This window comes from Canis lupus, chromosome 3 (assembly GCF_048164855.1).
Source record: "Canis lupus baileyi chromosome 3, mCanLup2.hap1, whole genome shotgun sequence".
In the NCBI taxonomy this organism is placed as follows: domain Eukaryota; kingdom Metazoa; phylum Chordata; class Mammalia; order Carnivora; family Canidae; genus Canis; species Canis lupus.
The window spans coordinates 12,071,675-12,095,603 of record NC_132840.1 but is presented as its reverse complement, the minus strand read 5'-3'; the positions used below and the strand labels follow the sequence as shown (position 1 = coordinate 12,095,603).

General features: G+C 42.9%; 1 protein-coding gene across 7 annotated transcripts in view; it reads right to left on the bottom strand.

The window, feature by feature from the left end:
- Positions 1-23,929, bottom strand: part of HYDIN (HYDIN axonemal central pair apparatus protein) — a 383,131-nt gene that overhangs the window by 125,292 nt on the left and 233,910 nt on the right. For 6 of the 7 annotated variants that reach the window (XM_072817829.1, XM_072817826.1, XM_072817838.1 and 3 more), the window contains 7 exons: positions 13,438-13,572; positions 12,633-12,735; positions 10,513-10,632; positions 10,035-10,244; positions 7,677-7,814; positions 5,946-6,123; positions 3,283-3,404 (listed from right to left, as the gene is read on the bottom strand). In XM_072817829.1, coding sequence (XP_072673930.1) covers positions 3,283-3,404; positions 5,946-6,123; positions 7,677-7,814; positions 10,035-10,244; positions 10,513-10,632; positions 12,633-12,735; positions 13,438-13,572 — 1,006 coding nt within the window. The remainder of the gene's footprint in view (positions 1-3,282; positions 3,405-5,945; positions 6,124-7,676; positions 7,815-10,034; positions 10,245-10,512; positions 10,633-12,632; positions 12,736-13,437; positions 13,573-23,929) is intronic. The other variant, XM_072817832.1, reaches the window with a different exon arrangement.

Below are 23,929 nucleotides of genomic sequence, written 5' to 3'. Positions count from 1 at the left end.
TTTTTTTTAAATATAAATTTATTTTTTCACCAGTTCAAAAAAAAAATTTATTTTTTATTGGTGTTCAATTTGCCAACTTATAGAATAACATCCAGTGCTCATCCCATCAAGTGTCCCACTCAGCGCCTGTCACCCAGTCACCCACCCCCCGCCCACCTCCCTTTCTACCACCCCTAGTTTGTTTCCCAGAGTTAGGAGTCTCTCATGTTCTGTCTCCCTTAGAACAGTTACTTTAGAAAACTTGTGAGTGGGGATCCCTGGGTGGCTCAGCAGTTTAGTGCCTGCCTTTGGCCCAGGGTGTGATCTTGGAGTCCCGGGATCAAGTCCCACACCAGGCTCCCTGCATGGATCCTGCTTCTCCCTTGGCCTGTGTCTCTGCCTCTCTCTCTGCGTCTCTCATGAATAAATAAATAAAATCTTAAAAAAAAAAAAAAAAAGAAAACGTATGAGTTATTTCTCTATTTTTCTGAAATGCATATAAAACTTTTTAAAGCCTACATAAGCCTACATAAAGCCATAGCTTTATAACCCGAGTGTCTTCATCAAGGCCCCAGGAACCTTCTTTTTGAAATGCGATCACCAGGTAAGATAGAGGTCCCATCCCCAGTTTCTATGAGAGGTGGAGCCTGACTTCAGAGGGTCCTGTCATTCACACATGAGAGGTTTCCCTCTGGATAAAGCCAATTATCCAGTGCAGATGGTCACCCCGATTACCATGTGAATTTAGGATGAACTATGTGTGACGGATGGTGCTGCCAAGTTCTCTTACTTGAGGACTAGTTTTAGTTAGCTATAGTTCTTACTTGAGGACTAGTTAGTGTTTACCTCAAGAATATGTATGTATTGGGTCGTATGTTTGGTTACATAAAAGGCTGAGACTTCTTTCTCTCTTTACAATCTTGTAGTGAATTGCCTGAAATGTGGATCACATTCTGGTTTAATGCTTATTCAACAATGAAATTGTTTTCTTTCTCTTCTACCTCTGTGGAGAGATTTTCTGGGTTGGCAGGAGATTTTGTTTTTAATTGTATTTCCTCAAGCACGTGGGATCTTTGTGGTGATGGAACAATTCTGTACCTTAATTGTGTTGGGGGTTATATAAACTTGCGCGTGCAAAAAAATTACATAGAACCACACCACACACACAAATTAGTGCATAAAAAATTGAAATCTGAATAAGCTCTGTGGCTTGTACCAACAACAATTTCCTGGTTTTGATATTATACTACATCTTATAAGTTATTTAAGATGTTATCATTGGGAAAAACAAATTTTTTGCCACTTCTGTGAATCTTTAATTACTTCAAAATAAAAAGTTAAAAATATTTAACATCAAGCTATTCAAAGACATTATGCTTTTTTATATATAATAAAAATATTTCATGGGGTATTAGGAAAAAATGTCTTGGGAGGTGATAGTGAAAAAAAGGTTGAGAAATACTGTTCCTAAAGGCTCAAATCATAAATCAGGGGCCAGGCAGGGAAGGTTAATGTGTAGAGTGGCCAGTAATGAGACCACAGGCAGGGGTGACAAAGCGGGAGAATAGCATGCCTCACTGACAGGTGTACCCAGTCATCCCGGTGCTAGCACAGCCAACCCTGTGTTTGCTCCTGAGCCAGGAGAGGTCAACTGCCGTCTTGTGCAGGAGGAGGAGCTCGCTCTGCCTGGGCCTTCACCACATTCTCAGAAGGCCCACCCCAGGTCTGGAGGGCTGCCAGAGACACTTGTGCTAAGGCTCCGCTGAGGAGCCACCTAGAAACGTGCTGACCACAGTAGAGACTCACTGCTGCCTGTATGGACAGATGGGCCCAATGGGAGAGAACAGGGGCTAAAAACACAGTCTTAGGAGTTGGACAGCCCTGGATTCAAATCTTAGCTCTGTTGCCTACCTGGGGACATGCATTTCACTTCCACAGATCCTGTAAAACTGTAAAATTAGGACAATAATGGCACCACTTTCCCCATTGTGGGAGGGGTTGATGAAATAATAATACAGGTCTGTAGTGTGACACAGGCCTGGGCAACAGTTCAATAAATGGAAGCACATGTTATTAATTATGATCATCCTTGGAGCTAAGGTACACTTTCAAATTCTGCAAAACAAGTCACTGTTAGCGGCCTTTGGGGCTCCCAGTGTCCCCAGTGACACCGCTCTTAACCAGCCTAAGGGCTCTCTAGCTACATAAATAATTCTTCCTCAGGACCATATTCTCATGCACATTTACATTTTAAAGATGAGCACAGGGAGAAAGCAACCCTCATGATCAGGAATGGACTGTTAAGAGAATTTCAGGGAATGGTGATGAAGGACATTTTGGGATTTGGCTTTCACTTCCCACCACAAGGGGCAGCCTTTATTTACAAGCTGGGGCACTCGCGCCTTCTCTCTCTCTCGCTTTCTCTCTCTCGACCAACTCTTGGCTTGGCTCCCACCTTGGAGGCACCACACTGAACTTCTTCTTCGGCTGCCCCTTCTAGTTGCCACTTAGCTGGTGGGGACTAGAGGGCTCTACTCTGACTCCACTCTCCTGTTCACTCAGTACACTTTCCAGGGAATCTCACATTTCCTGTGATTATAATGACCATCTGGTGACTCAGAGCACGTTCTCCAGTCCATCACTCTCCTCAGGTCCATAGCAGTGGGTCCACCTCCCTGTTCGAGCCTCACTTGGATAATGCTCAGAAATCTTGTGTGTAACAACGAACCCTCAGAGCTCATTTCCCTTCCTCCCCTCCTCCCAGACTTGCTTCCCTTCCTTAGTCTCCCATCTCAGTGCCCCCTCCTTATTTTGTCATCCAAGCAAGACTCTGATGGGAAGGGGGTATCATTTCTGCCTCACCCCCACATCCAACCAATCCTTGATCACTAACCACCTTGTGTCATCACCCTTGTTTACACATCTACCACCTCTCATCTAGAGTTACTCCATCTGCTTTAAAAAAAAAATGAGCACATCTCAGCACATCTACTCTCACCACCCCCCAAGCCCCTGAAAGCTTCTCAGAGCCCCACAAGGCAGCCAGAGAGATTTTTTAAAGATCCAAATCCGATTACCCAAGGCTCCACTTGAAACACTTCAGTGACTTGCTGTTACCCTCAGAATAAAGCTCAAAACCTTTAATAGGTTCCCTAGGGGGCTCCTTACCTCTCCCCTTCTTTGCTCTAGCTCTATTTTTTTCTCCATGAGATACCAAAGATACCATGTCCTTCTTGTCCCTGGGCCTTTGCACCTACTGTTCTTCTGCCACATTTATTCTGTGCAGGCTGAAGCTAATCTTACCTCAAAAGATTCATCCTCAGGCATTTCCTCAGTTGTCTCTAAGTGATTGAGTATTTCATATTTGTTCTCTTTCTCTAGGTTTTTTCTGGCCTGATTCAAGAAGGCTTCATACTTTTCATTTCCTGTGAGATTGGAAGGAGAAGGAAATCAGGATGATTAGAAACACATGAATTATGCCTAAAATGCAGACTGTCAGCTCAGGATCCATAAAGTGAGAAAGGAAGTTAACTTTCTGGTGCTTTGTCTACCATGTTTTCTCTGCTGCAGAGAGTGGATGTAGTTTGTGAGTGAGTTTAGTTTGTATTAGAGACCCCACTGAAGTTCATGAGATCATGTTATAGCGAGTTCCTAGCTGGTTCTCAACAACTTGATGGCAGTAACATCCTAAGTCCCTCATAGGGTGATCAATCAGACCCCAGCTGGCCTGGTGCATTTTGGGGTCTAGCGCTGAATGCCCTATGACTTGGGAAGTCCCCTCCATGCTGGACACACTCAGATTGCCAGTCATCCTTTAAGTCACTTTGCATGTTTATTAAATCTCAGTAAACAAAAGGACTATATTTGCAACTATAACTGCAACTAAACAAGCTACAAGCCCGAGTCAGGGATATTGGCAATCAATGGAGAGACTTTCAGACACCCAAATTCACCAGTAAGTCAGTGCAAATTCAAATGCTTGAGGAACAAGGTAGACAGAGAAATTAAAGTGCCTATGATGGAACAATAGGAAGCACTGAACTTGTAATGAACTGGAGCACAGGAGACCCAAGCAGTAGTATTCAGAACAAATCATATTCAGATTCAAATTCTTTGAAAGCCCTCTGCTGGCCAAACATGTTTACTGCTTAATGAGGCCAGCTGGGCACTGGGTTTTAAGTGGCAAAAACTTTCACTTTTTAAAAAAAATAATAAATTTATTTTTTATTGGTGTTCAATTTGCCAACATACAGAATAACACCCAGTGTTCATCCCATCAAGTGCCTCCCTCAGTGCCCGCTACCCAGTCACCCCCACCCCCCGCCCTCCTCCCCTTCCACCACCCCTAGTTCATTTCCCAGAGTTAGGAGTCTTCCATGTTCTGTCTCCCTTTCTGATATTTCCCACCCATTTCTTCTCTCTTACCCTCTATTCCCTTTCACTATTATTTATATTCCCCAAATGAATGAGAACATATAATGTTAGTCCTTCTCCGATTGACTTACTTCACTCAGCATAATACCCTCCAGTTCCATCCACATCGAAGCAAATGGTGGGTATTTGTCATTTCTAATGGCTGAGGAATATTCCATTGTATACATAACCCACATATTCTTTATCCATTCATCTTTCGATGGACACCGAGGCTCCTTCCACAGTTTGGCTATAGTGGACATTGCTGCTAGAAACATCGGGGTGCAGGTGTCCCGGCGTTTCACTGCATCTGTATCTTTGGGGTAAATCCCCAGCAGTGCAATTGCTGGGTCATAGGGCAGCTCTATTTTTAACTCTTTGAGGAACCTCACACAGTTTTCCAGAGTGGCTGCACCAGTTCACATTCCCACCCACAGTACAAGAGGGTTCCCTTTTCTCCGCATCCTCTCCAACATTTGTGGTTTCCTGCCTTGTTAATTTTCCCCATTCTCACTGGTGTGAGGTGGTACCTCATTGTGGTTTTGATTTGTATTTCCCTGATGGCAAGTGATGCAGAGCATTTTCTCATGTTCTTGTTTCTGACCCCTTCCTTATTTTGGCATTACACACTTTAGAGACTGACTTAGACTTTTATTAGTTGTCTGCCCACAGGCTTAGCCAAGGTTTCTCTGGTAACATCTAGCCTGTGGAGCCATTCCTCTGGACTAGAAGACTCCCATCTTGGCAAATCTCAAAACTTAGCTGAGCTGTTCTTAGCTATGGACTCTGTGGCTTTTTCTCCCTGGCATGGGGTACAGGATAAAGGGTTAAGACAAGCCTGTCTCTTCTTCGTGTTTCCTTGAAGCTCCTTGAAGTTTTTCCACAGACAGCTTCAGACTAAGCCCTCGTAATCAGCCATTCCTTTTCCCCTGTGCCCTAAAGTCACTGGCTCACCTGCTGTCAAGAGGGAAAGTTTTTTTTGGCCATGTCTATGTCTTCCTCTGTGAGAAATCTCTAAGCCTGTGGGCAGACAACTAATAAAAGTCTAAGTTAGTCTCTAAAGTGTGTAATGCCAAAATAAGGAAGGGGTCAGAACCTTGGTTACCTTTCTGTACAGGTTATGTTTTGCAGATTCTACTCCTTGGAGTAAAATCAGCCTTAGCCTCTCAATGGCCTCTGTGAGTGTGCCACATAAGGACAATTCAGGGAGAGATTGTGGCTGGAAGGTTTGTGTGCTGTAGGAAAAGGCCTTTCAATTACAACTCCTTGATCCCTCTTATACAATTCACTGATGGCAAATTGGCCAGGGGTCTTAATTTTAGGACTGCCATAGACCATATCCTGTTATATTAAGCTCAAGTTATCAGGTCAATTTCAACTTGTTTTGTTGTTGTTGTTGTTACTGTTGTTTTATCTGCAATTGTGGAATCACACAGAATAAAACCAGTGAGGACTGCCAAGCAAATAAAGTGAGTGCTAATTAACCTTCAAATAAACAAGCAAAATGCATCTTTTGTCCCCCAGTGGGAAAATACTAGAGTGGGTAGTAATACCTTGGAGTTTCCTGGGGAGATCAAGGCAGATTCGGGGAAAGATTCCCTCTCCATGCAGAGTGATATTTTCTGGGTCCAGGTGGGCAATCTGTATCTGGAAACTCCTTTGAAAGATCTCAGGTACTCCAGGTAAGTAATACACCTTCAACACCTGCTCCTCATTTGAACTAATAAAACCCTACATAGCAGAAAGACCAGAGAGAATGTTAATATTTACAATGGACCCTGCTTCTGGAGATTTAATGGGCAAGACAGTCCCACAGGTCTATTGTGCTGGTTATTCTCCATTCATTCATATGAAGCTATGAGAAAGTGACAGGTGAGCCACAGAACACTAGGTAGCATATGTGGACAGCTATTTCATAAAAGAGGAAATACGAATGGCGAATAAATGCAGTAAAAGATGCTCATCCTTGTAAGCAATCAGGAAAATGAAACTAGGATTGTGATGAATTTTTTAAACTACATATTGCCAAAATGTACCAAATTTTGGTGAGAATATGTATCAAAAGAAACTTATTTGTGTCTGGTGGGAATGCCAATGAGGAAAAAAAAAAACACTATGAAAAATGTTTTAGTGTCATTCTATCAAATTGAACATATGTGCAGCCCATGACCCAGAAATTTCACTCCCAGGAAAAGTCCCTAAGAAAATGCTTCTATCTGTAGACAGGAGACAGGTATGAGAATATTTGTGGCAGGACTGTTTCTAATAGCAAAATTTTAGGGGAAAAAATCCCAAATATGCTTTGACAGGAAAAATAATGCTTTCAATATAGTTATAGAAGGGATATTATCTAATAGTGAAAACAAATGAACTACAACTACATGCAACAATGTGCACTAGTCTTAGACACACGATATTGTATGAAAGAAAGCAAAAGGCACGAGATTACATTACTGATGCCATTTTCATAAAACTCAAGATAGAGCAAAATCTGTTAAGATAAAACTTCCAAGTTTGGGGATTAAGTATATTTGTCTGTTTTGTTCACTATACTATGCTATTCCCAGTGCTATGCCTGGTCATAGCAGGTGCTTAAAAGTTTTGAAAGATTAATAAATTGAAAGTAGTTTAAGGATACATACATGCGGAATAAAACTGTATTTTGAAAAGGAAATGATAAGTCCAAGAGGGGAAGAGGCCCTTGGCTTCAAGTAATTAACAAGAGAAGTGTGAGGACATGAGTGGAAACAAATCATTCTTATAATCATGAAAAAAAAAAAAAAAAAAAAAAACCAACCCGTGGGGTTATATATTGTCTTGTTCATAAGGGGAACCCCTGGTGCCTGAAGAGTGTCTGGCTAATGCAAGACTCAATAAATACTTGTTTAATAAATGAGTAAAGTGCTTGGATTTATTTATTTATTTTTAATTGCTTCTGAGGACTCTATTTTTTTGTTAAAAAAAAAAATCGCAGGCAGCTCGGGTGGCTCAGCGGTTTAGCGCCGCCTTTGGCCCAGGGCATGAGTCTGGGATCGAGTCCCACGAGCCCCACATCAGGCTCCCTGCATGGAGCCTGCTTCTCCCTCTGCTTGTGTCTCTGCCTCTCTCACTCTGTGTCTCTCATGAATAACTAAATAAAATCTTTAAAAAAAATCACACCCATAATCCTAGCAGTGAATGTTTAGCATAACCCCATGTGCCACGGGGGTGCAGCTTGTAGGTTCGAACTTGGGGGTCGTTCCTATCACTGCCACATGGCCATTGTGGGCAAGAAGGCTACTCACCGAGAGGGGCAGGATTAGGGGCACTCCGGGCAGAAGGTTGTCTGGTGAAGATAGGTGGTCAGTCAGAACCTTGAACTCAAAGCCAACTTTGCCAGTATTCTTCAGTGTGATTTCATTCTCCGTGACGCGATTGAACAGCTTGAGAGGAGAAGAGGAACTGCTGGTGGACACCCTTTGGGATGCTGCCATCATCCCCGCCAAGGTGAATGGACAAATAAGTCTCATGGACACGGATTTCAGTTTTCATGATATAGACACTGGGCAATCCACATTTCACTATCGCCATAAGGTGGCCACCGGAGCCGGAGGAGCAGCAGATCCTGCAAACCTGGCTCCAGGTTAGCTCTTCTAACAACTAATTCAGGTGAGTGGGGCCGCATGTGGGGAGGTCTGACCCTGAGCACCTCACCCACTTCACCCACAAAGAACTGATAACAGAAGATCTTAAAAGTAAGCTTTCCTAGACTAATATTTATTTACTCTTTGGATACAATTTATGTTCAGAATTCAATTTTTTTCTATTTATAGAGAAAGACATGGAAGTAATAGGCAAGGCATGCCCTTTTTGCGGAGATTTTACTAACATAACTCAGCAGCTAATCAGCAGGTCTGATAACTACAAACTGAGGCCACTTCAGGGGTTCTCTGCATAAGCTAGGGCAAGGATGGGCTGCTTCAAAGAATATACTCTGAGCTGAGCCAGAATCAATTGCCCAGAAGACCCTGGAGATAAGGAATGAAAGAGAATTCTATTTGGTCAACTCAATGGACAAAGTCCCAATAGGTGTTGGGTGAATTTGTTTTTAGGCACAATCTTTAACCTATAAACACACATACACACACGCAATTCAGTAATTATATATGCAATAGCTATATAATGCAGGGGGGTTAATTCCCATTAAATTTGGCATGAAATAGGGTCTCTGAGTACATTACATAAAATCTAATTGGGAAAAGGAGATGTACAGACATAGAATTAACAATTTTTCCAAAACGAAAATTAGAATGTACATTACAGCAAAGAATATACTTACATGCCAAGAGAATGCAAAGTAAGAGAAAGAAAACTCAAGTATGGAGACTGAGCTGAGTCTTACAGTGTGTGTAGACTTGGGGTTGGCAGAGTGGAGAAGAGGGATAATATAAAAGGAAGTATTGAGGCAGAAAGGCCTGGGAAGTAGTAGCATTGGTAGGTAAACCAGCTGGACCACAAATGGATGAATGGGCTGTGATATGAAATGACAAGAAATGAAATCTAGTGTGTAAGGAGCATCAGTTAATAGAGGATACCCTCTGCCAGGTGGAAGAGCTTGGCTCCGACCCAGTGGGTGACAGAGAAAGGGACTCAGGCTTGGAGGCCTTCCCTGGCCCATGCGCAGTACTGACCAGATATTTTACTGAAGTGACCACAACCACCTAGGGAGAGAGGCATTCTCCTATCTAGGAATGTGAACCCATCCCTATTTTATAGGGGTACTGAGGGGTACTGTGGCTTGGAGAGGTAAGGTGATATGCTCAAGGTTACATACTAGGAAGTCGAACTGGGGTGAGTAACATCCCAGTTCTTCTGACTACAACACCGTGCTCTCTTCTCAATACTATGTTGCTTTCCCAAATGCTGCTGGGGCTAATTATTCTGAGACTGATGGGATGAGAATGCAGTTTTGGGAAAGTCCATGGGGCAATGCTGTCTACATGGGTTGGTGGTAGAAACTATGAACGTGGTGTAATTCCTTGCTTCCATGGGGTCCTCAGCGTCACCTGGGAGCTTATAGAAATGCAGATTCTGAGGCTCCATCCTAGACCTATTGGATCTGAATCTGCACTAGAATCAGATTCTCAGGTGACTCATATGCATGTTATGGTTTGAGAAGAAGTGCTGTTATATCTCAAGCATGGCTTGATAAGCTCCTGTGCTGTGAGAACCTCAGTAACCACAGGAACAACAAACCGAGGCAGAGAGATCCTACCTGATGAATTAGCAAGCCTGGATGCCAGTAAGGATGTGGGGAGGTGATGGAGAGAGTGCAGTGGAAAATGCCTTGGAGATTGTAAACGTAAGGGACTGAGAAGGTGGTAGTGCTATTGAAAGAAACAGAGAGGTCGGTATATGGGCTTCTGCATGGACAGGGAAGGCATCTAACATGCTGAATTCCAGGAGAGAGAGAGAGGCAAGTGAAAATGCCTGGCCAGCAGCTGGAGGTGGGATGATCAGGGTTAGGGAGGTGGATCGGGGATCAAGGTTAGGGGTGCTGGTGAGACTGCGATGATCTGGGGTTCCAGGGTGGGTAAGAGCACAGGACTGTGTGCGATGTTTAAGGCGAAGCCATGAGATCTCCTCCCTGTCACTGGCAATACCTGTAATCCATAGTTAATGTCCTTGGTGTCAAAGGAATAGTTGACCAGGGAGGCCTCTCCCCTCAGCAGTATCTCATAGGTGGGCCCTCCTTCCACTTCGCACAGGGCTTTAGCCTGTGCAATGATGTCACAGTGTCCATAGAAGGTGACGGATATCTGGTGGCTACTATGTGGCCGCAGCACTCCATACAGGGGCAGAATATCAAACACCTGTAATATGAAACATCCATAAAAGTTCTGTCGGAGAGCATCAATTGGGGGGATGAGCCTACAAAGAGTGGGTTAAGCTTCAGTTTACAGAGGAATTCCTGACTTTGACTTGGTTCCACAGAAGGTACCTAGCCCAGCACCCTGGACATAAATGATGGCAACAGGGGGGAGAGTGGCCTGGCAAGACTTAAACCTCTAACTTGAGACAGGAGCTCTGTTAAGAAGAGTTAGTACCCCCTGACTTTAGGGCCCTTGAGGTGTTACTTACCTCTTCTATCCCGATGGACAGCATTTCTTCCCGTTCAAAGAGCCATGGGGGTTCCTGAAACTCCATTTGGCTCTGGTTTGGGTCTGTTTTTTCTGTTTCAGCAGAGCTAAGTTTTAATCCCTACAAATTAGAGGTGTGAGGAAAAACTAGCAAGCATTCACAACAGGTCATTGATATGCTCCTCCCCACCTAGTGAGAGAAAACTGAAGTATATTGTTTATACCTTAAAAATAGTACAGTTTTTCCCCTATGGAGATAATTGGACAAGTGCCCAAAACATATGTCCAAGGATGTTTACTGCAGCACTATTTATAATAGCAAAACTCTGAAAACAAACTAAATGCATATCAATATGGGATCACTTTATTTTTTTCTAAAGATTTTATTTATTTATTCATGAGAAACACAGAGAGAGAGAGAGGCAGAGACACAGACAGGGAGAAGCAGGCTCTATGCTGGAGGCCCGATGTGGGACTCGATCCCAGGACTCTGGGATCATTAGCCAAAGGCAAATGCCCAACTGCTGAGCCACCCAGTAATTCCACTACTGGATACTTACCCAAAGAATATGAAAACAGTAATTCAAAAGAATATATTAACCCCTGTGTTATTGCAGTATTACTTACAAGGGCCAAATTGCAAAAGCAGCCCAAGTAGTCACTGATAGATGAAGAGATAAAGAAGAGGTGGCCATAAAAAAGAATCACAGGGGCACGTGGGTGGCTTAGTGGTTAAGTGTCTGACTTTGGATCAGGTTGTGATCCCGGAGTCCTGGGATCGAGTCCCACATCTAGCTCCCCAATGGGAGCCTGCTTCTCCCTCTGCCTACGTCTCTGCCTCTCTCTCTGCGTCTCTCATGAATAAATAAATAAATAAAATCTTAAAAAAGAAGAATCACATTTTGTCATTTGCAACAATATGGATGGACCTAGAGAGTATAATGCTAAGTGAGATAAGTCAGTCTGAGAAAGACAAATACCATATGATTTCACTCATATGTGGGATTTAAGAAAGCAAGCAAATGAACAAAGAAAAAGAAGAGACAAACCAAGAAACAGATTCTTAACCACAGAGAACAAACAGGTGGTTACTAGAGGGGAGGTGGGTGACAGGCCGGGTGAAGATAGGTGTTGGGGAGTAAGAGTACACTTATCATGAGGAGCACTGTGTAATATACAGACTTGTTGAATCACTATATTGTACACCTGAAACTAATATAACATTGTATGTTAACTATACTAGAATTAAAATACAAGAAAATAAAAAATGTAGAACATGCATGTTTTAATGATCAGAGATTGCTCTAAATCAGTATTAGAGAATTTCCTCATTAAAAAAAACAATGTATAGTATTGCCTTGCGCAGATACAATTTGGTTTATTCCGCCAGTCTTCTATTGGTGGAGTAAAGTTGTTTCCAATTTTCCTTGCTTTACCAACAAAGCTGTAGTATACAAGGAAAATTATACCTCTATGAGAACATAAAGGTGTATCTCAAGTAAAGTATCCTAGCAGAGGAGCTGTGCATTTTAAATTTTGGTACACTTGCCAAATTGTATGTCAGGGAGGCCATACCAATTCGTAACCCTACCCACAAAGTGTAAAAATGCTTGCTTATCCCCACTCTGCCATTACTGAGACAAACCCTATTTTAAAAGATTGTATATTTTCATGGACCTACAGTAATTTATTTTTCTGATTTTTTGCTATTTCTAAAGTGTTGTGACAAACTTCTTTGTACCTAAATCTTTATATCTCCAATGATTTCCTTAGGCCATTCTTCTAGAAGGAGAGTTTAAGGGTATGAATTTTTAAAATCCCTTGATCTCTCCCTTGTTTTTACTATGGAATTACTGAGGAAAACCTTTCTCCTTTTGTAGATTATCTGGGGGCTGGGAAGAGTGCCACGGATTAGAGGTAACCAGCTTTTTCATTACAGAGAAAATCTAGCTGCTGAGGTATCCGGCTCTCAATGGGGTGCCGGTTCTGTGAGTGTTTGGTTGGGGAGCGACCTGGATAAGGTTCCACAGCCGCATCCCACCCAAACCCCAGGATTACACTTGCCACTGCTCCTGCCTCTGTTTTTGTTTTACAGGAAGGACCCTCGACTTGCCAACCCACCGCATGGAGAGGAAACCGTACATCTGAGATGATCATGGTGGGCACTTCGGGTTTTTTGTTTTCTCTTTCTTCAGAGCCAACATCTTCATCCATGAGGATAGTCCTGGAGAGTTGAACGCAATGTGTTGAATCACTTATTTGGTAACCAACACCACACAGTCTTCAGCTATGTCAGAGCCCTACCTTCCTCTCTCCCTCTACTGCACCCCAAAGGGTAAATGGGGTTTTCACTCAAATGATGCTTTTCTCCAGAGGTCAGCTGGGCAGTGCTGTGTTCCTCCCTGGCCTCAAACACGGAGTCTGGGTCATCAGGCTCGTCAACTGTACACAGATCCAACCCCTCTTTCCTGGCCTACTATGCCCGGGGCCACATTATGAAAAGCTCTAGCAATTCTTCAGACAATTTGCTGTGTCCCTGGTTCTCAACGTTAAGCTTCATTATTTACTGCAGCATTTTATTGTGAGGATATGCTGTTTGGCCAATTGTCATATCCTTTTCTGCTTGTTACCCTTGACCTGACCCTGGCTGCAGACCCTGGACAGATGGAGAGGGCAATGTGATGGGAAGGGCTTAGTCCTCCAGGACTCAGGAGCTGATGACTTCCTGAGGGCAGAAATGATTTTCCACCCTATCCCAGATGCATAGTCCAGGGTGTTATGCACAGAAGGCACTCGCTAAACTCCTGACTACTGAGTGGCTGGATGAATAAATAAGGGATGAGTTTGAGATTGTAAGTCAGTGTAGAGAAAAAAAAAATGCTATTAAAAAAAAAAAAGTACATTCTGGCTTTGCATTTGCACTTACTTAAAATCATTTAGATCCACCTCGGGGGACTCTGTTGCTGGCACTGCTGGTGAATTGACAGAAACTGAGGTTATGGGGATGGACTCCACCTGGGACAGGGGGGTACTGTAGGCTTTCCGTGGCCATGACCCAAACCTACAAAGGCAGGAGAGACACAGGCACACATCAGCTTTTGCAAATCAGTGTGCAGTGGGCTCTTGATTTCTGAGGCTACACTCCAAATAAATCTCATACCAGACAGGTCTAGAAGGACCTGCCCTGTACCATCCCTTAGACTTACCTTTTCTAAATCTTAGGTTTCACTTTCTCCTAACATGTTTCCTGACCACTCTCTGCCAGTCTGGGTCCAGTGACTCTTTTCTGAGTGCCACAGCCCCTGGACTTCCTCTTCATACTTCTTTTTTCCATCCCTGGTAGACTGTGAGCTCCCTGAGGACCTCTATGTAATATGGCAGCTAGTGCAGTGCCTGGCCTGGGGTCAGCACTCGGGCATTGGTTACGAAGAGGTGAATGACCAAGGACCCTGCACCCACGTAACCAGGACTAGGGCACCAGAAAAAAACCTGCTTTATATCACTGTGGATTAGATATGGCTACAGTTTTATAATAAGTAGAATCATAAATATGTACTCTTTTGTGTCTAATTTCTTTCATTCAGCATAATGTTTTTTAGATTCATCTATGTCATTTCTAGGAGCAGTAAGTACTTTGTTCTTTTCTTTTTTTCTTTTCTTTTCTTTTCTTTTCTTTTTTCTTTTCTTTTCTTTTCTTTTCTTTCTTTTTTTAATCACCAAGCAGTATTCCATAGTGTGGATGATGAACGTGTTTATCCATCTTTGTGTTGATGGACAACTTGGCTGTTTCCAGCCTTTAATCCTATGAATACAGTTGCTAAGAAGAAGGGAAGGGGGGCTCTGGTGGCCCACATCCCCATGCATACTTGGTGTTCAGTGTTTGAAATTTTAAATTTTAATCATTCAAGGATGCTGTTCATTAATAGGTGATTTTAAGGGAAAGTTGTATGTCATTGCCATAAATTAAAACCCAGTTTTACCTGCCATATTTAGAAAAATCAATATGACAGAAAGAAAATCAGTGTTCTTTTCTCGCTTGGTGAGGGCTCTGAGCTGAGCCTCGTTTGCTCTTTTTAAGAAGAGACAGAACATGAAAGACTCCTAACACTGGGAAACGAACTAGGGGTGGTGGAAGATGAGGTGGGTGGGGGGGGTGGGGGTAACTGGGTGGCGGGCATTGAGGTGGGCACTTGACAGGATGAGCACTGGGTGTTATTCTGTATGTTGACAAATTGAACACCAATAAAAAATAAATTTATTTAAAAAAATTAAAATTAAAATTAAAATTTTTTTTAAAAAAAGAAGAGAGATCATCTCAGGGGCACTTGGGTAGCTCAGTCAGTTAAGTGTCCGACTCTTGATTTCAGCTCAGATTGTGATCTCAGGGTCCTGGGATTGAACCCCACGGGCTCTGTGGTCAGTGGGGAATCTGCTTCAGATTCACTCTCTTTGCCCCTCCCCTGTTGCACTCTCTCTCAAATAAATAATAAATCCTTTTTTTAAAAAAAAAAAAAAAAGAAAGAGAGAGAGATCAGTTCAGCTTTCCCTTGAGAAAAAACAATGGGCTAACACCTCACTATGGAACTGTGAGGACTTAGAGGGTGGATCCAAGAACCCTCATTGCCAAGGGTCTTCTAAGTAGAGCATGAGTTCAATATATGTCTGATTAAACAAATAGTTGATGGATGGATGGATGGATGGATGGATGGATGGTTGAATGGGAACAGGTAAACAGCATATAGGATAATTCAGCTATTTGATGTGTTTTGTATCCAGTCTCAGACCATCAATAACTGATATGGTTTGACCAGCCCTGTGGTTCTTATTTTTTGTTTTTTAGGATTTACTATTTATTTTAGAGAAAGAGAGAGGGAGAAAGAGAAAAAAAGAGAGCCTGAGCTAGGGTTTCTCAGGCTCACTCCCTACTGGTGAATTTAAAACATGAGAATGAGAATTTACAGTTTGGGGAAGAGAAAGACAGGTAGCCCAAATGATCGCTTATCAAAAACAACCAAATCTCTAAATCGAAGGAGCCTCAGCCTGAGGAGGCAGCCTGGCTCCTTATCTCCTTATATGGCTGGCAATGTGTTTATTCGAGATTGCTGCCTCCGAAGTGGTGCCTCTTTGAAATGGATGCCTTGGCAATCAAAGCTTAAATCAGACACTTGCATTACAAAAAAAGAACATACCACCACCATCCATGGGTTTACATTCCACTGCACCTCCATCCCATCCCCACCCATTCCATTCTGTAAGACCTTGGAAAAGAGTGCAAAAGCTCTTTTCATCTGCTTCCATGAGCTTCCATTTTGGCTTATTCCAGGCCAGATGTCTTGAGCTGACATTACCTTAGGCTGAAACCAGACCAGAATGGTTCCTTAGGCTGAGGAACCATGTTGGGCTGGGTGCTGGGAAGCTCATTAAAATAAAGTCTCCTGAATCCCATTCTCAGGTAAATTCAGATTTGGCAGGTCTCAGACATGGCCCAGGAATTAGATTTTTAACAGCCTTCCCAGGTGATTCTAATTTACAGCCAGATTTAGGACCCACGGTAGGTAGGAATGGCAACAAGAAGGCTAAGGACTGGAGCTGATAATTAATATGAGGCTATCACTCAGCCTTCCCAGCTAGGGACAGTGCATATAAGCAGAGGACCATTTGGAGCACTCATTAAATCACCCCAGGTCAGCAGAGATGCCTGGGGAGAGTCTGCCGAGCTGCCCCACATAATAGCACTCTCTCATCCAACATTTGCACATCCCTGCGATGTTGTGCTGAATGGAAAAAAAAAGAAAAAGAAAAAGCATATGGGAATATCTGCAAAGGAAAAATTCAAAGCTGTATCATGTCTGCAGACCTGAGGAAAAACAACACTTCCATTGATAATGATACCTGAACAATTGGAAGTGAGAGGTCTCTGGAAACAAAGGAGACTGGGCAGGCAGCCTTACTGCTAACAGACTGAGCCACAGGAGACAGTGAAACCTTTGTCATAATGAAGGCTTTAATTTATCATTAAAATAAAAAACCTGCTCCAAAAAATTGAAATAGAATGTTGGTGGTTTTTGGGATCAGATTTCATTTTACCCTCAGGAACAGATGATTATTTTCCTGTTATGCTGACCCCAACAGGATTACATTCAGTTATTTTTAAAAGAGAGTACATAGCAAACAAGGAAAATCAATATTGCTCCAATTCCAGAGCCACCCATATGAGAGTCACAGGAGGAGCCAGGGAAGAAACCCTCCCTTTAGCCGTGACAGATCATGGGAACACCAGACACACTGTCCATCAACCACACTGGTTTGGGCCCAGCAGATTCCCTCCTCATATTTGATTTTCAACTCTTAGGTAAGTTAGGATCAATATGCTCTTTCGTGCTACTTTAAAAGTCCACCAGTCTTATTTGTTATTTTCTCTTCACTGGTGGTAGGGCTGCATCATAATTAACAGCCCTGAATGTGCCTGCGTTTCAGTTAAGATTTTGTGCTGTGGTTCAGGTGAAATCTGGAGACGGCTGGGTGTGTGCTGGCCATGTGCTGACATCTGAGCAGGCAGCCCAGGTCTCGGGAGGGTGGGGGAGTGGGGAGCAGCCTTGAAGTAGACACAATGACTTCTAATTCAAGGAGTTATTGATTCATTGCACCTGGATTCTATGAAAGGGTGAAAACCACCACTGGCTGGAAAAAAGGTGTGTTTTGTTTGGCTCATATGCTGATTTTATATATATATATATATATATATATATATATATATATATATATTCATTTTTATTTAAATTAATGACTATAGCAGTTACGGTTGGCACAGTGTTTAGCTCTCTTTCACCATGCACTGGGTGCTCTGGGTGTTGGCTGCCCCTTTGTCTGGAATTGCTTTCCCTGACTGTGAGCTGCCTGGAAGATTATGCCCTCCTTCCCAGTAGGGTGTGAACTGCAGGCCAGGATGGCTGGATGAGCTTGAGGGTTCTGAGTGGGACAAACTCAGAGACAATTTACATTCCAGAGCTCTGCATGATGTCAGGCAGGTCCCCTAGTTACCCCTTGTCCTATCTCATTTTTTAATTCTCTTACAGTTTCCCCCAAGAGCCTTACTTGATAAATCACCTGCCCAAGAATCGCCATCTCAGCCTCTGTTTCTAAGGAGACCACCGCAGCATTGTAGGATTCCAAAGATAAGAAAGCCAAATCTTGCTTCAAAGGACTCAGAGGCCAGTGAGTCCGAGACATATGAATGGGTACCATTCAGGACACAATTGCTCCAACAGTAAGGTGTGCAGAGTGCACAGGGGGTCAGTTCAAGACCAGGAGGGTCAGACAGCCTGGGTTTGAACTCTGGCTTCTCCATTCACACACTATGTAACTCTGTGATGTGGGTACTGCGTTAGTGATAGACTTCTCCTCATCTGATAGTTTGAGGCTTAATAAGTGGGGAAGCTCTGCAGGGTGCCTGAGTCAGGGTGAAAGTCCAATGCTGTGAGTTGCTCTTGTGCTAGGACTGCTGGGGAACACCTTCATTGTTGGAATTCAGATGAATTCCCTCCCTGCCTCCCTCCCTTCCTCTAGCTCCACTGATCACAAACCTGCTCCAGATTAGATTAGCCCGTTTTCTAAATAGAGATTATAATCCGTTGCTTTAAGTCATGTTAAAAGTAGGCAAATTCCTGAGCTCCTCTAGGCACAAAGTCCCAGCCATGTTTCCTTATTTATTGCCTGGCTTTGTGGTCTTACAGTTGCTGAACCTCCCACATTGGGAAGCAAATGACAGATGGGGCTGGCTCAGTGCCTCCCCTACCAGCTCATTCTAGCTCTGCCACAGGAGAAAGGAAAGCAAACTGCAGACACATACCCATTATGAAAGCAGCCTGCCTTAGCCCTTTGACTTTACTGTGTCCCAGAATGCTTCCAACTGGTCACCTGTGCAAAGGGAGAAGGTGGTGGAACATAATTGAGTAGCTGGAACTCAAGTTACCCAGACCTTAGGGGTTGAACTCATATATTTTTTAAAGGTTCTCAAAAGGAGTTGCAATTGGAGCTTCTAGAACGGTGGTTCTCCCTGCAGCTGTCCACTGGAATCACCTTTGGAACTCTAAGACCAAATGATGCCCAAGTCCCAACTGTAGAGATTCTGATTTACTTGGAGTCAGGATATTTAAAAGCTTCCAACATGATTCTAATGTGCACTCAAGGCTAAGAGAACCATGGGCTAAGAAGATGGTGGCAAGAAGGTCACACAAATTGCTGGAGAGAGCTAGCTCAGCCCTTCAGACACCATCTGTGAACCAGAAAGCAGTTGTCACCAGACAGCAAGGCTTATGTGCCATCATCTGGGCTTTGCAGCCTCCAGAACTGTGAGAGGTGAATGTGTGTTGCTTATAAGCCACCAGTCTCTGCTATTTTGTTATAGCAGTCCAAACAGATTAAAACAGACCCTAATTATATAACTGCAGTCACTTACTCTCTACCAGGTACTATATTAAGCACTTAATAAGGACTGTCTAATTAAATCTTCACAACAGCTCCATGAGGTAGGTACTAGGATGGTCCTCAGTCTTCAGATGATAACACTGAAGCTCAGAGAGCAAGTAAGTGGCTAAGTTAGCCTAGCTCCAAAGCTCACACTCTTAACTTTGTTGGATGGTCTACCTCATTAATGGTTAAGGGCTTCTCCTTGGTTGCATGGCAGTGACTTGCAGGCTTTTTCATTTTAAAAGTAAGTGGAAACTACAACATAAAGAACATACAGCATATTGTCTAGAACCTTTATTTGGATAATGAAGGTTCTGTCCTAATTGTAATCTAGGTAAGAAAAAGAAAGCCACAGTTGACCTTGCCTTGAAGTGATTTCCTACAAAGAGTTTTGCTGCAAGGTGAGTAGTGGAGGAATGTACCCAGAATCTCCTTGAAGCTCTCCAGAGGGATTTCTGTGAGAAATGGCCACTTCTGTAAAAGCTCCAGAAGGTGTCCCCACTGCTACATACTTTTCGAAAGACAGCCTAACAGGTAGGTAGGCTGTGAAATCTCCCTTGCTATCAGTTTCAAAGCCCTTTAGAAATACTTTCAAAACAGGATGGTTTTTTCAAGTTGATTTCTTTTTATGTCTGGTCTTCAGTAGATGGAGCTAGCTTTGGGGGATTTTAATTAACATGAACACGTAGATAAATCAAATAGACTCTTTTTAAGAATCAGATCACTAAATGAACCAAGCAGACATAACCCTAACTCAGGTTCAAATATGCACTGATGCTTTCCACTGATTTCTTTAGAAGCCAGCTTAACTCACACTGGATATCTACGAGGCCAATACCCTCCACCAGTGTTGGAGGCACACTGACTGGAAAGATGCCTTAAAAGAATGAATCTGTAATAAGGTAACTAGAGTTCTTCTGTAACAACATAAAAGCAGGATGAAAAGTTTCATAATACTCAAAAGTGAAATGAAAACACCTCAGTTCATTTCTTTATGGGGTAACAAACATGGTATCTCAGGAAATTGGATGAACCAACTGCAAACAGAAGTAGATGATACCCCTAACGGTGATCACCTTTAAGTTAAATATGAAATGAGCAAAAAAGTCCACCCTCTTCAAAGGTCTCCTTCAAAGGGTTGGCCTTGATTTCTTGTGGGCCCACTACAAAGGCAGGAACTTGTTTCTGGAAGCTAAGACTTGAGAGATGGCTAGAGTCTTCCCATCAGTCCCAGATGCTAATGTGACTCCCTAGTCAGATAAATTAGCTGGCCCATCATAGCCAGAGAGGGAATTCTAGACGGATGGGCCATCAGGGAGGCCTGATGAGGGAGACCTGGGAAGCTTCTAGAGACATCACCATGCAGTATAGCAGGTCAGCTGAAAGCTGACATCACACTGTTTTCTTTTATGAGGGGCTTCAAATTTACTAAGAATGTCATATTTATAATGAGGGTGATACAAGATTTACTTTATTATTATAAAATTTGGAAATTTGGTTATAGAGGGAAGGCATAAGGGGAAGACAGTCATCTCCAAGCCAAGAAGATGACCTAGAATAGATCCTTCCCTCACAGCCCACAGAAGGAACCAACTCTGCCACCACTTTGATCTCAGATTTCTAGTTTCCAGAACTGTGAGAAAATACATTTATGTTGTTTAAGCCTTCCAGTCTGAGGTAAACTAGCAAACTAACATAAAACAGCACACTAATATAAATGCTCAATGTTTCTTGGGACTTTATCTGTGGGAATTCCTGTTAGCTCATCTATACCTGAAATTTAAAAATATATATATATTCAAATTGGCATTATAGCCCACCATATCACTGGAAATGGAGCTGTTTTTGCTGTCATTTAGAAACAAATTCCTTTTTTTTTTAAGTTTTGAGTAGTTATTTTTACTTTTTATGTATTTTTCTAAGTTGATGTGGACACCTTCTTTCTCAGCCTTCTTTGCCAAGTCCTCTAATTTTGCCTATTCTTCCAATCAAAGTCCCCTTCTTGTGCCTCCTCGAATCACAGAAGGCTAACACGAGAAAGCATATCATCTTGATATCCCCAGCACCTCATCTACAGAGTGAGCATAGGAAGATGGAGGAAGACAAAACTGCACATCTTGCAAACTCCTTGTATGTTGTCACTGGCTTCAGAAGAACTCAGATTTCCATCCTCATTTTTGCCACCCCATCCCTGCCAGAAGTTCTTAAATGAACAGATGGGGTCAAGGAGCATCTGTAAATGCATTGTGAGGAGCTAAGTGTCTATGACAGAGACTTACAAATCCGTTACTTAAAAAGAATCCCGGAAGTCCTGTTTAATGGAAACTATTTCTATTGTTCACCTGCTGTCATGCAGCATCTGGCTACTCACCAGGTTGTCTTGAAGGAGCCCAATTTCTACATTGATTCTTGCTCTATGGTGGGGCAGGGTGTGGGGGTACATATTCATGGAACTTCATTGCCATCCTTTCCAGTCCCAGACCCTCTTTATCCTTCTGCCACCAAATCTGGACTGTTCCTCTCTTCACCCATCAGCATTATCACCTATCTAGTTCCTTGAACCAAAAATCCAGGCATGGACCTTGATATATACACTTTTCTTCTCCCTCATATCCAGCCCCTTAGCAAGTCCTATTTGGTTCTCCTCTAAAATACCTTCACCTGGCTACAGACCATGACAGTTCTCATATTACTGAGGTCCTTAGTACAACAACTTATACGTTGAGCTCATTTTTGGGACCTCACTTGTCAATGTCTCTTTCCCATTCTCTCTCCTAAAGCCAACCCAATAGCTCCTCCAAAATGACTGCTGTCAAGCCCTGCTGTTACTTCCTGCTCAGGTCAACCTGATTCTTAGAGGGCAACGTGGTGTCCTTCAAACATAAAAAAAAAAAAAAAAAAAAAAAAAAAAAAAATCAAAACCAAAGGTTTTAAAGGGAGGCTCTGCAGTGGTTCTCTGGTTACACACTGTGAAGTATAAGAATAAGGAGCCAGCTGAGTTTGGGGTCCTGGCTTTTGAAGTACAGGGAGGTGGCTGGGCCCCACACTCTGCCTCTCCACTTCTCAGCACATGCGTTTTCACACACATGTCCTTCCAGAGTCTTTGATGGTGAGTGGGGATGAAAACATGCAAGAATGAATCAGAGAATACTAAAACCACCACTACCGCCACCAATGGTTTATCAATTCATATGGAGAGGGAGGGGTGTCATTTATCTTTGTAATCCCCACAGCACCTAGCACAATGTTTGGATAAAGTATTCACAAAAACTCATTTAAATGAAAGATGGATATTATTAATATATAGAAAAATGCTCTTTGATATGTCAGTAGAAGATAGTGGTTAAGGCAGGGGCTTTGCAGCCAGTGCACACCTAGAGTCTTAGATGCATTGTGTGGGCTCAATTTCAAGTAGAGAATATTAATACCAGGATTGTTGTATGATATGAGCTAAGATACTTAATGGGGTTAGAAGTGTGCCTGGCACAAGATAAGCACACAGTTATAGTTACTTTTATGGTCAAAATTACAGAATCTTTCTCTCATGCTCTTAATATTAAGATTTCAAGGGGGACCCCTGGGTGGCTCAGTGGTTTAGTGCCTGCCTTTGGCCCAGGGCATGGTCCTGGAGTCCTGGGATCAAGTTCCATATCGGGTTCCCTGCATGGAGTCTGCTTTCCCTCTGTCTGTGTCTCTGCCTCTCTCTTTCTCTGTGTCTCTCATGAATAAATAAATAAAATCTTTAAAAAAAATTAAGATTTGGCTGACACAGTTGTCTACAGGAAATAAATGCTATGGGAGAAGAATTTTGCTCTGGAAGGCTGTTCAAGGAGGTTTTTCTCATAGAAGAGATGTAGATTTGAGACCGTATTGGTGGTCTCATTATAGGTCTCAAAGATAGAGATGTTATTGTTCATATGAAAGATCGATGCTGTAGAAGCTGAAAATGTGAAGGTGCTTACAAAGCTGGTGCTCTGCACTCTACAGTGACAGGCAGAGCTGGGAGTAGGTGCAAAGGCCTCATTGTGAGTTGCTTTTCCCATGTCTGAGGGGCCTGGCAGCTTACCATGTCCCTGGGGCCCTGGTAAGTTCCCTCACATAGCTTTCCAAGAAGCTGCTATTTAATTTCATAATTGGATGCCCATTTCTTTGGCTTGGAGCTCACAAAGGAAACACAATGGGGTCTCATCAGTCATCGGGGTGGGCATCTTTGCTCTTTGCTACCTGGGATCCAGCCTCCCTTTCTCTGCTCAGGTGCCTTATGTTCTGCTCTGGCGATTAGCCTGTCTCTAGACTTGCAGCCTTGCTCAGAGGCATGACTGAGCTCCCTAGCCTTAGTTGAGGATGGACACAAGAACCAACCACAGCCAGTAAGTTGCAACAAAAACATTTGCCAGGGCTCATTTCAGACAAAGAGCCTCTACCTCTTTTCCCTGGACTTGAACCAGGCATGAGAGCTGGAGCTGCTGGAGCTTCTGAGTCATCTTGCAACTATGCATACAGGACCTGCCTGAGAATGGAGCTGACACAGCAGAGGGCAGAGCAAAGAGATGGGGTGGGAGATATGAGGTATCTCATATTGCCTGACCTTGGATCAAGCTGTGCCTGAAGCCTACACCTGGACATTTTCTGTTACATGAGCCAGTGCATTTTTTTTTTAAGTTAGTTTGAGTCTGGCTTGCTATAAATTAGAACCAAAAAGTTCCTTATGGCATTATAAAGTCATCAGTAATCAAAATCCATTTTTTTAGAAGCCAATTTGGACTGGCAGAGAATGAAGAGAGTATGAGACCTTGTTGCTGGCAAAGTTGGGGTATCTGGTAGGTGGAAGAATGGGCATCCTCCACATGTCTCTGTTTGAATTCCCGTAACCCAAGAATGTTTCCTTACATGGCAAAAGGGACTTGGCACATGTGATTAAGTTAAGGTCTTGACATGGGGAAGATGGA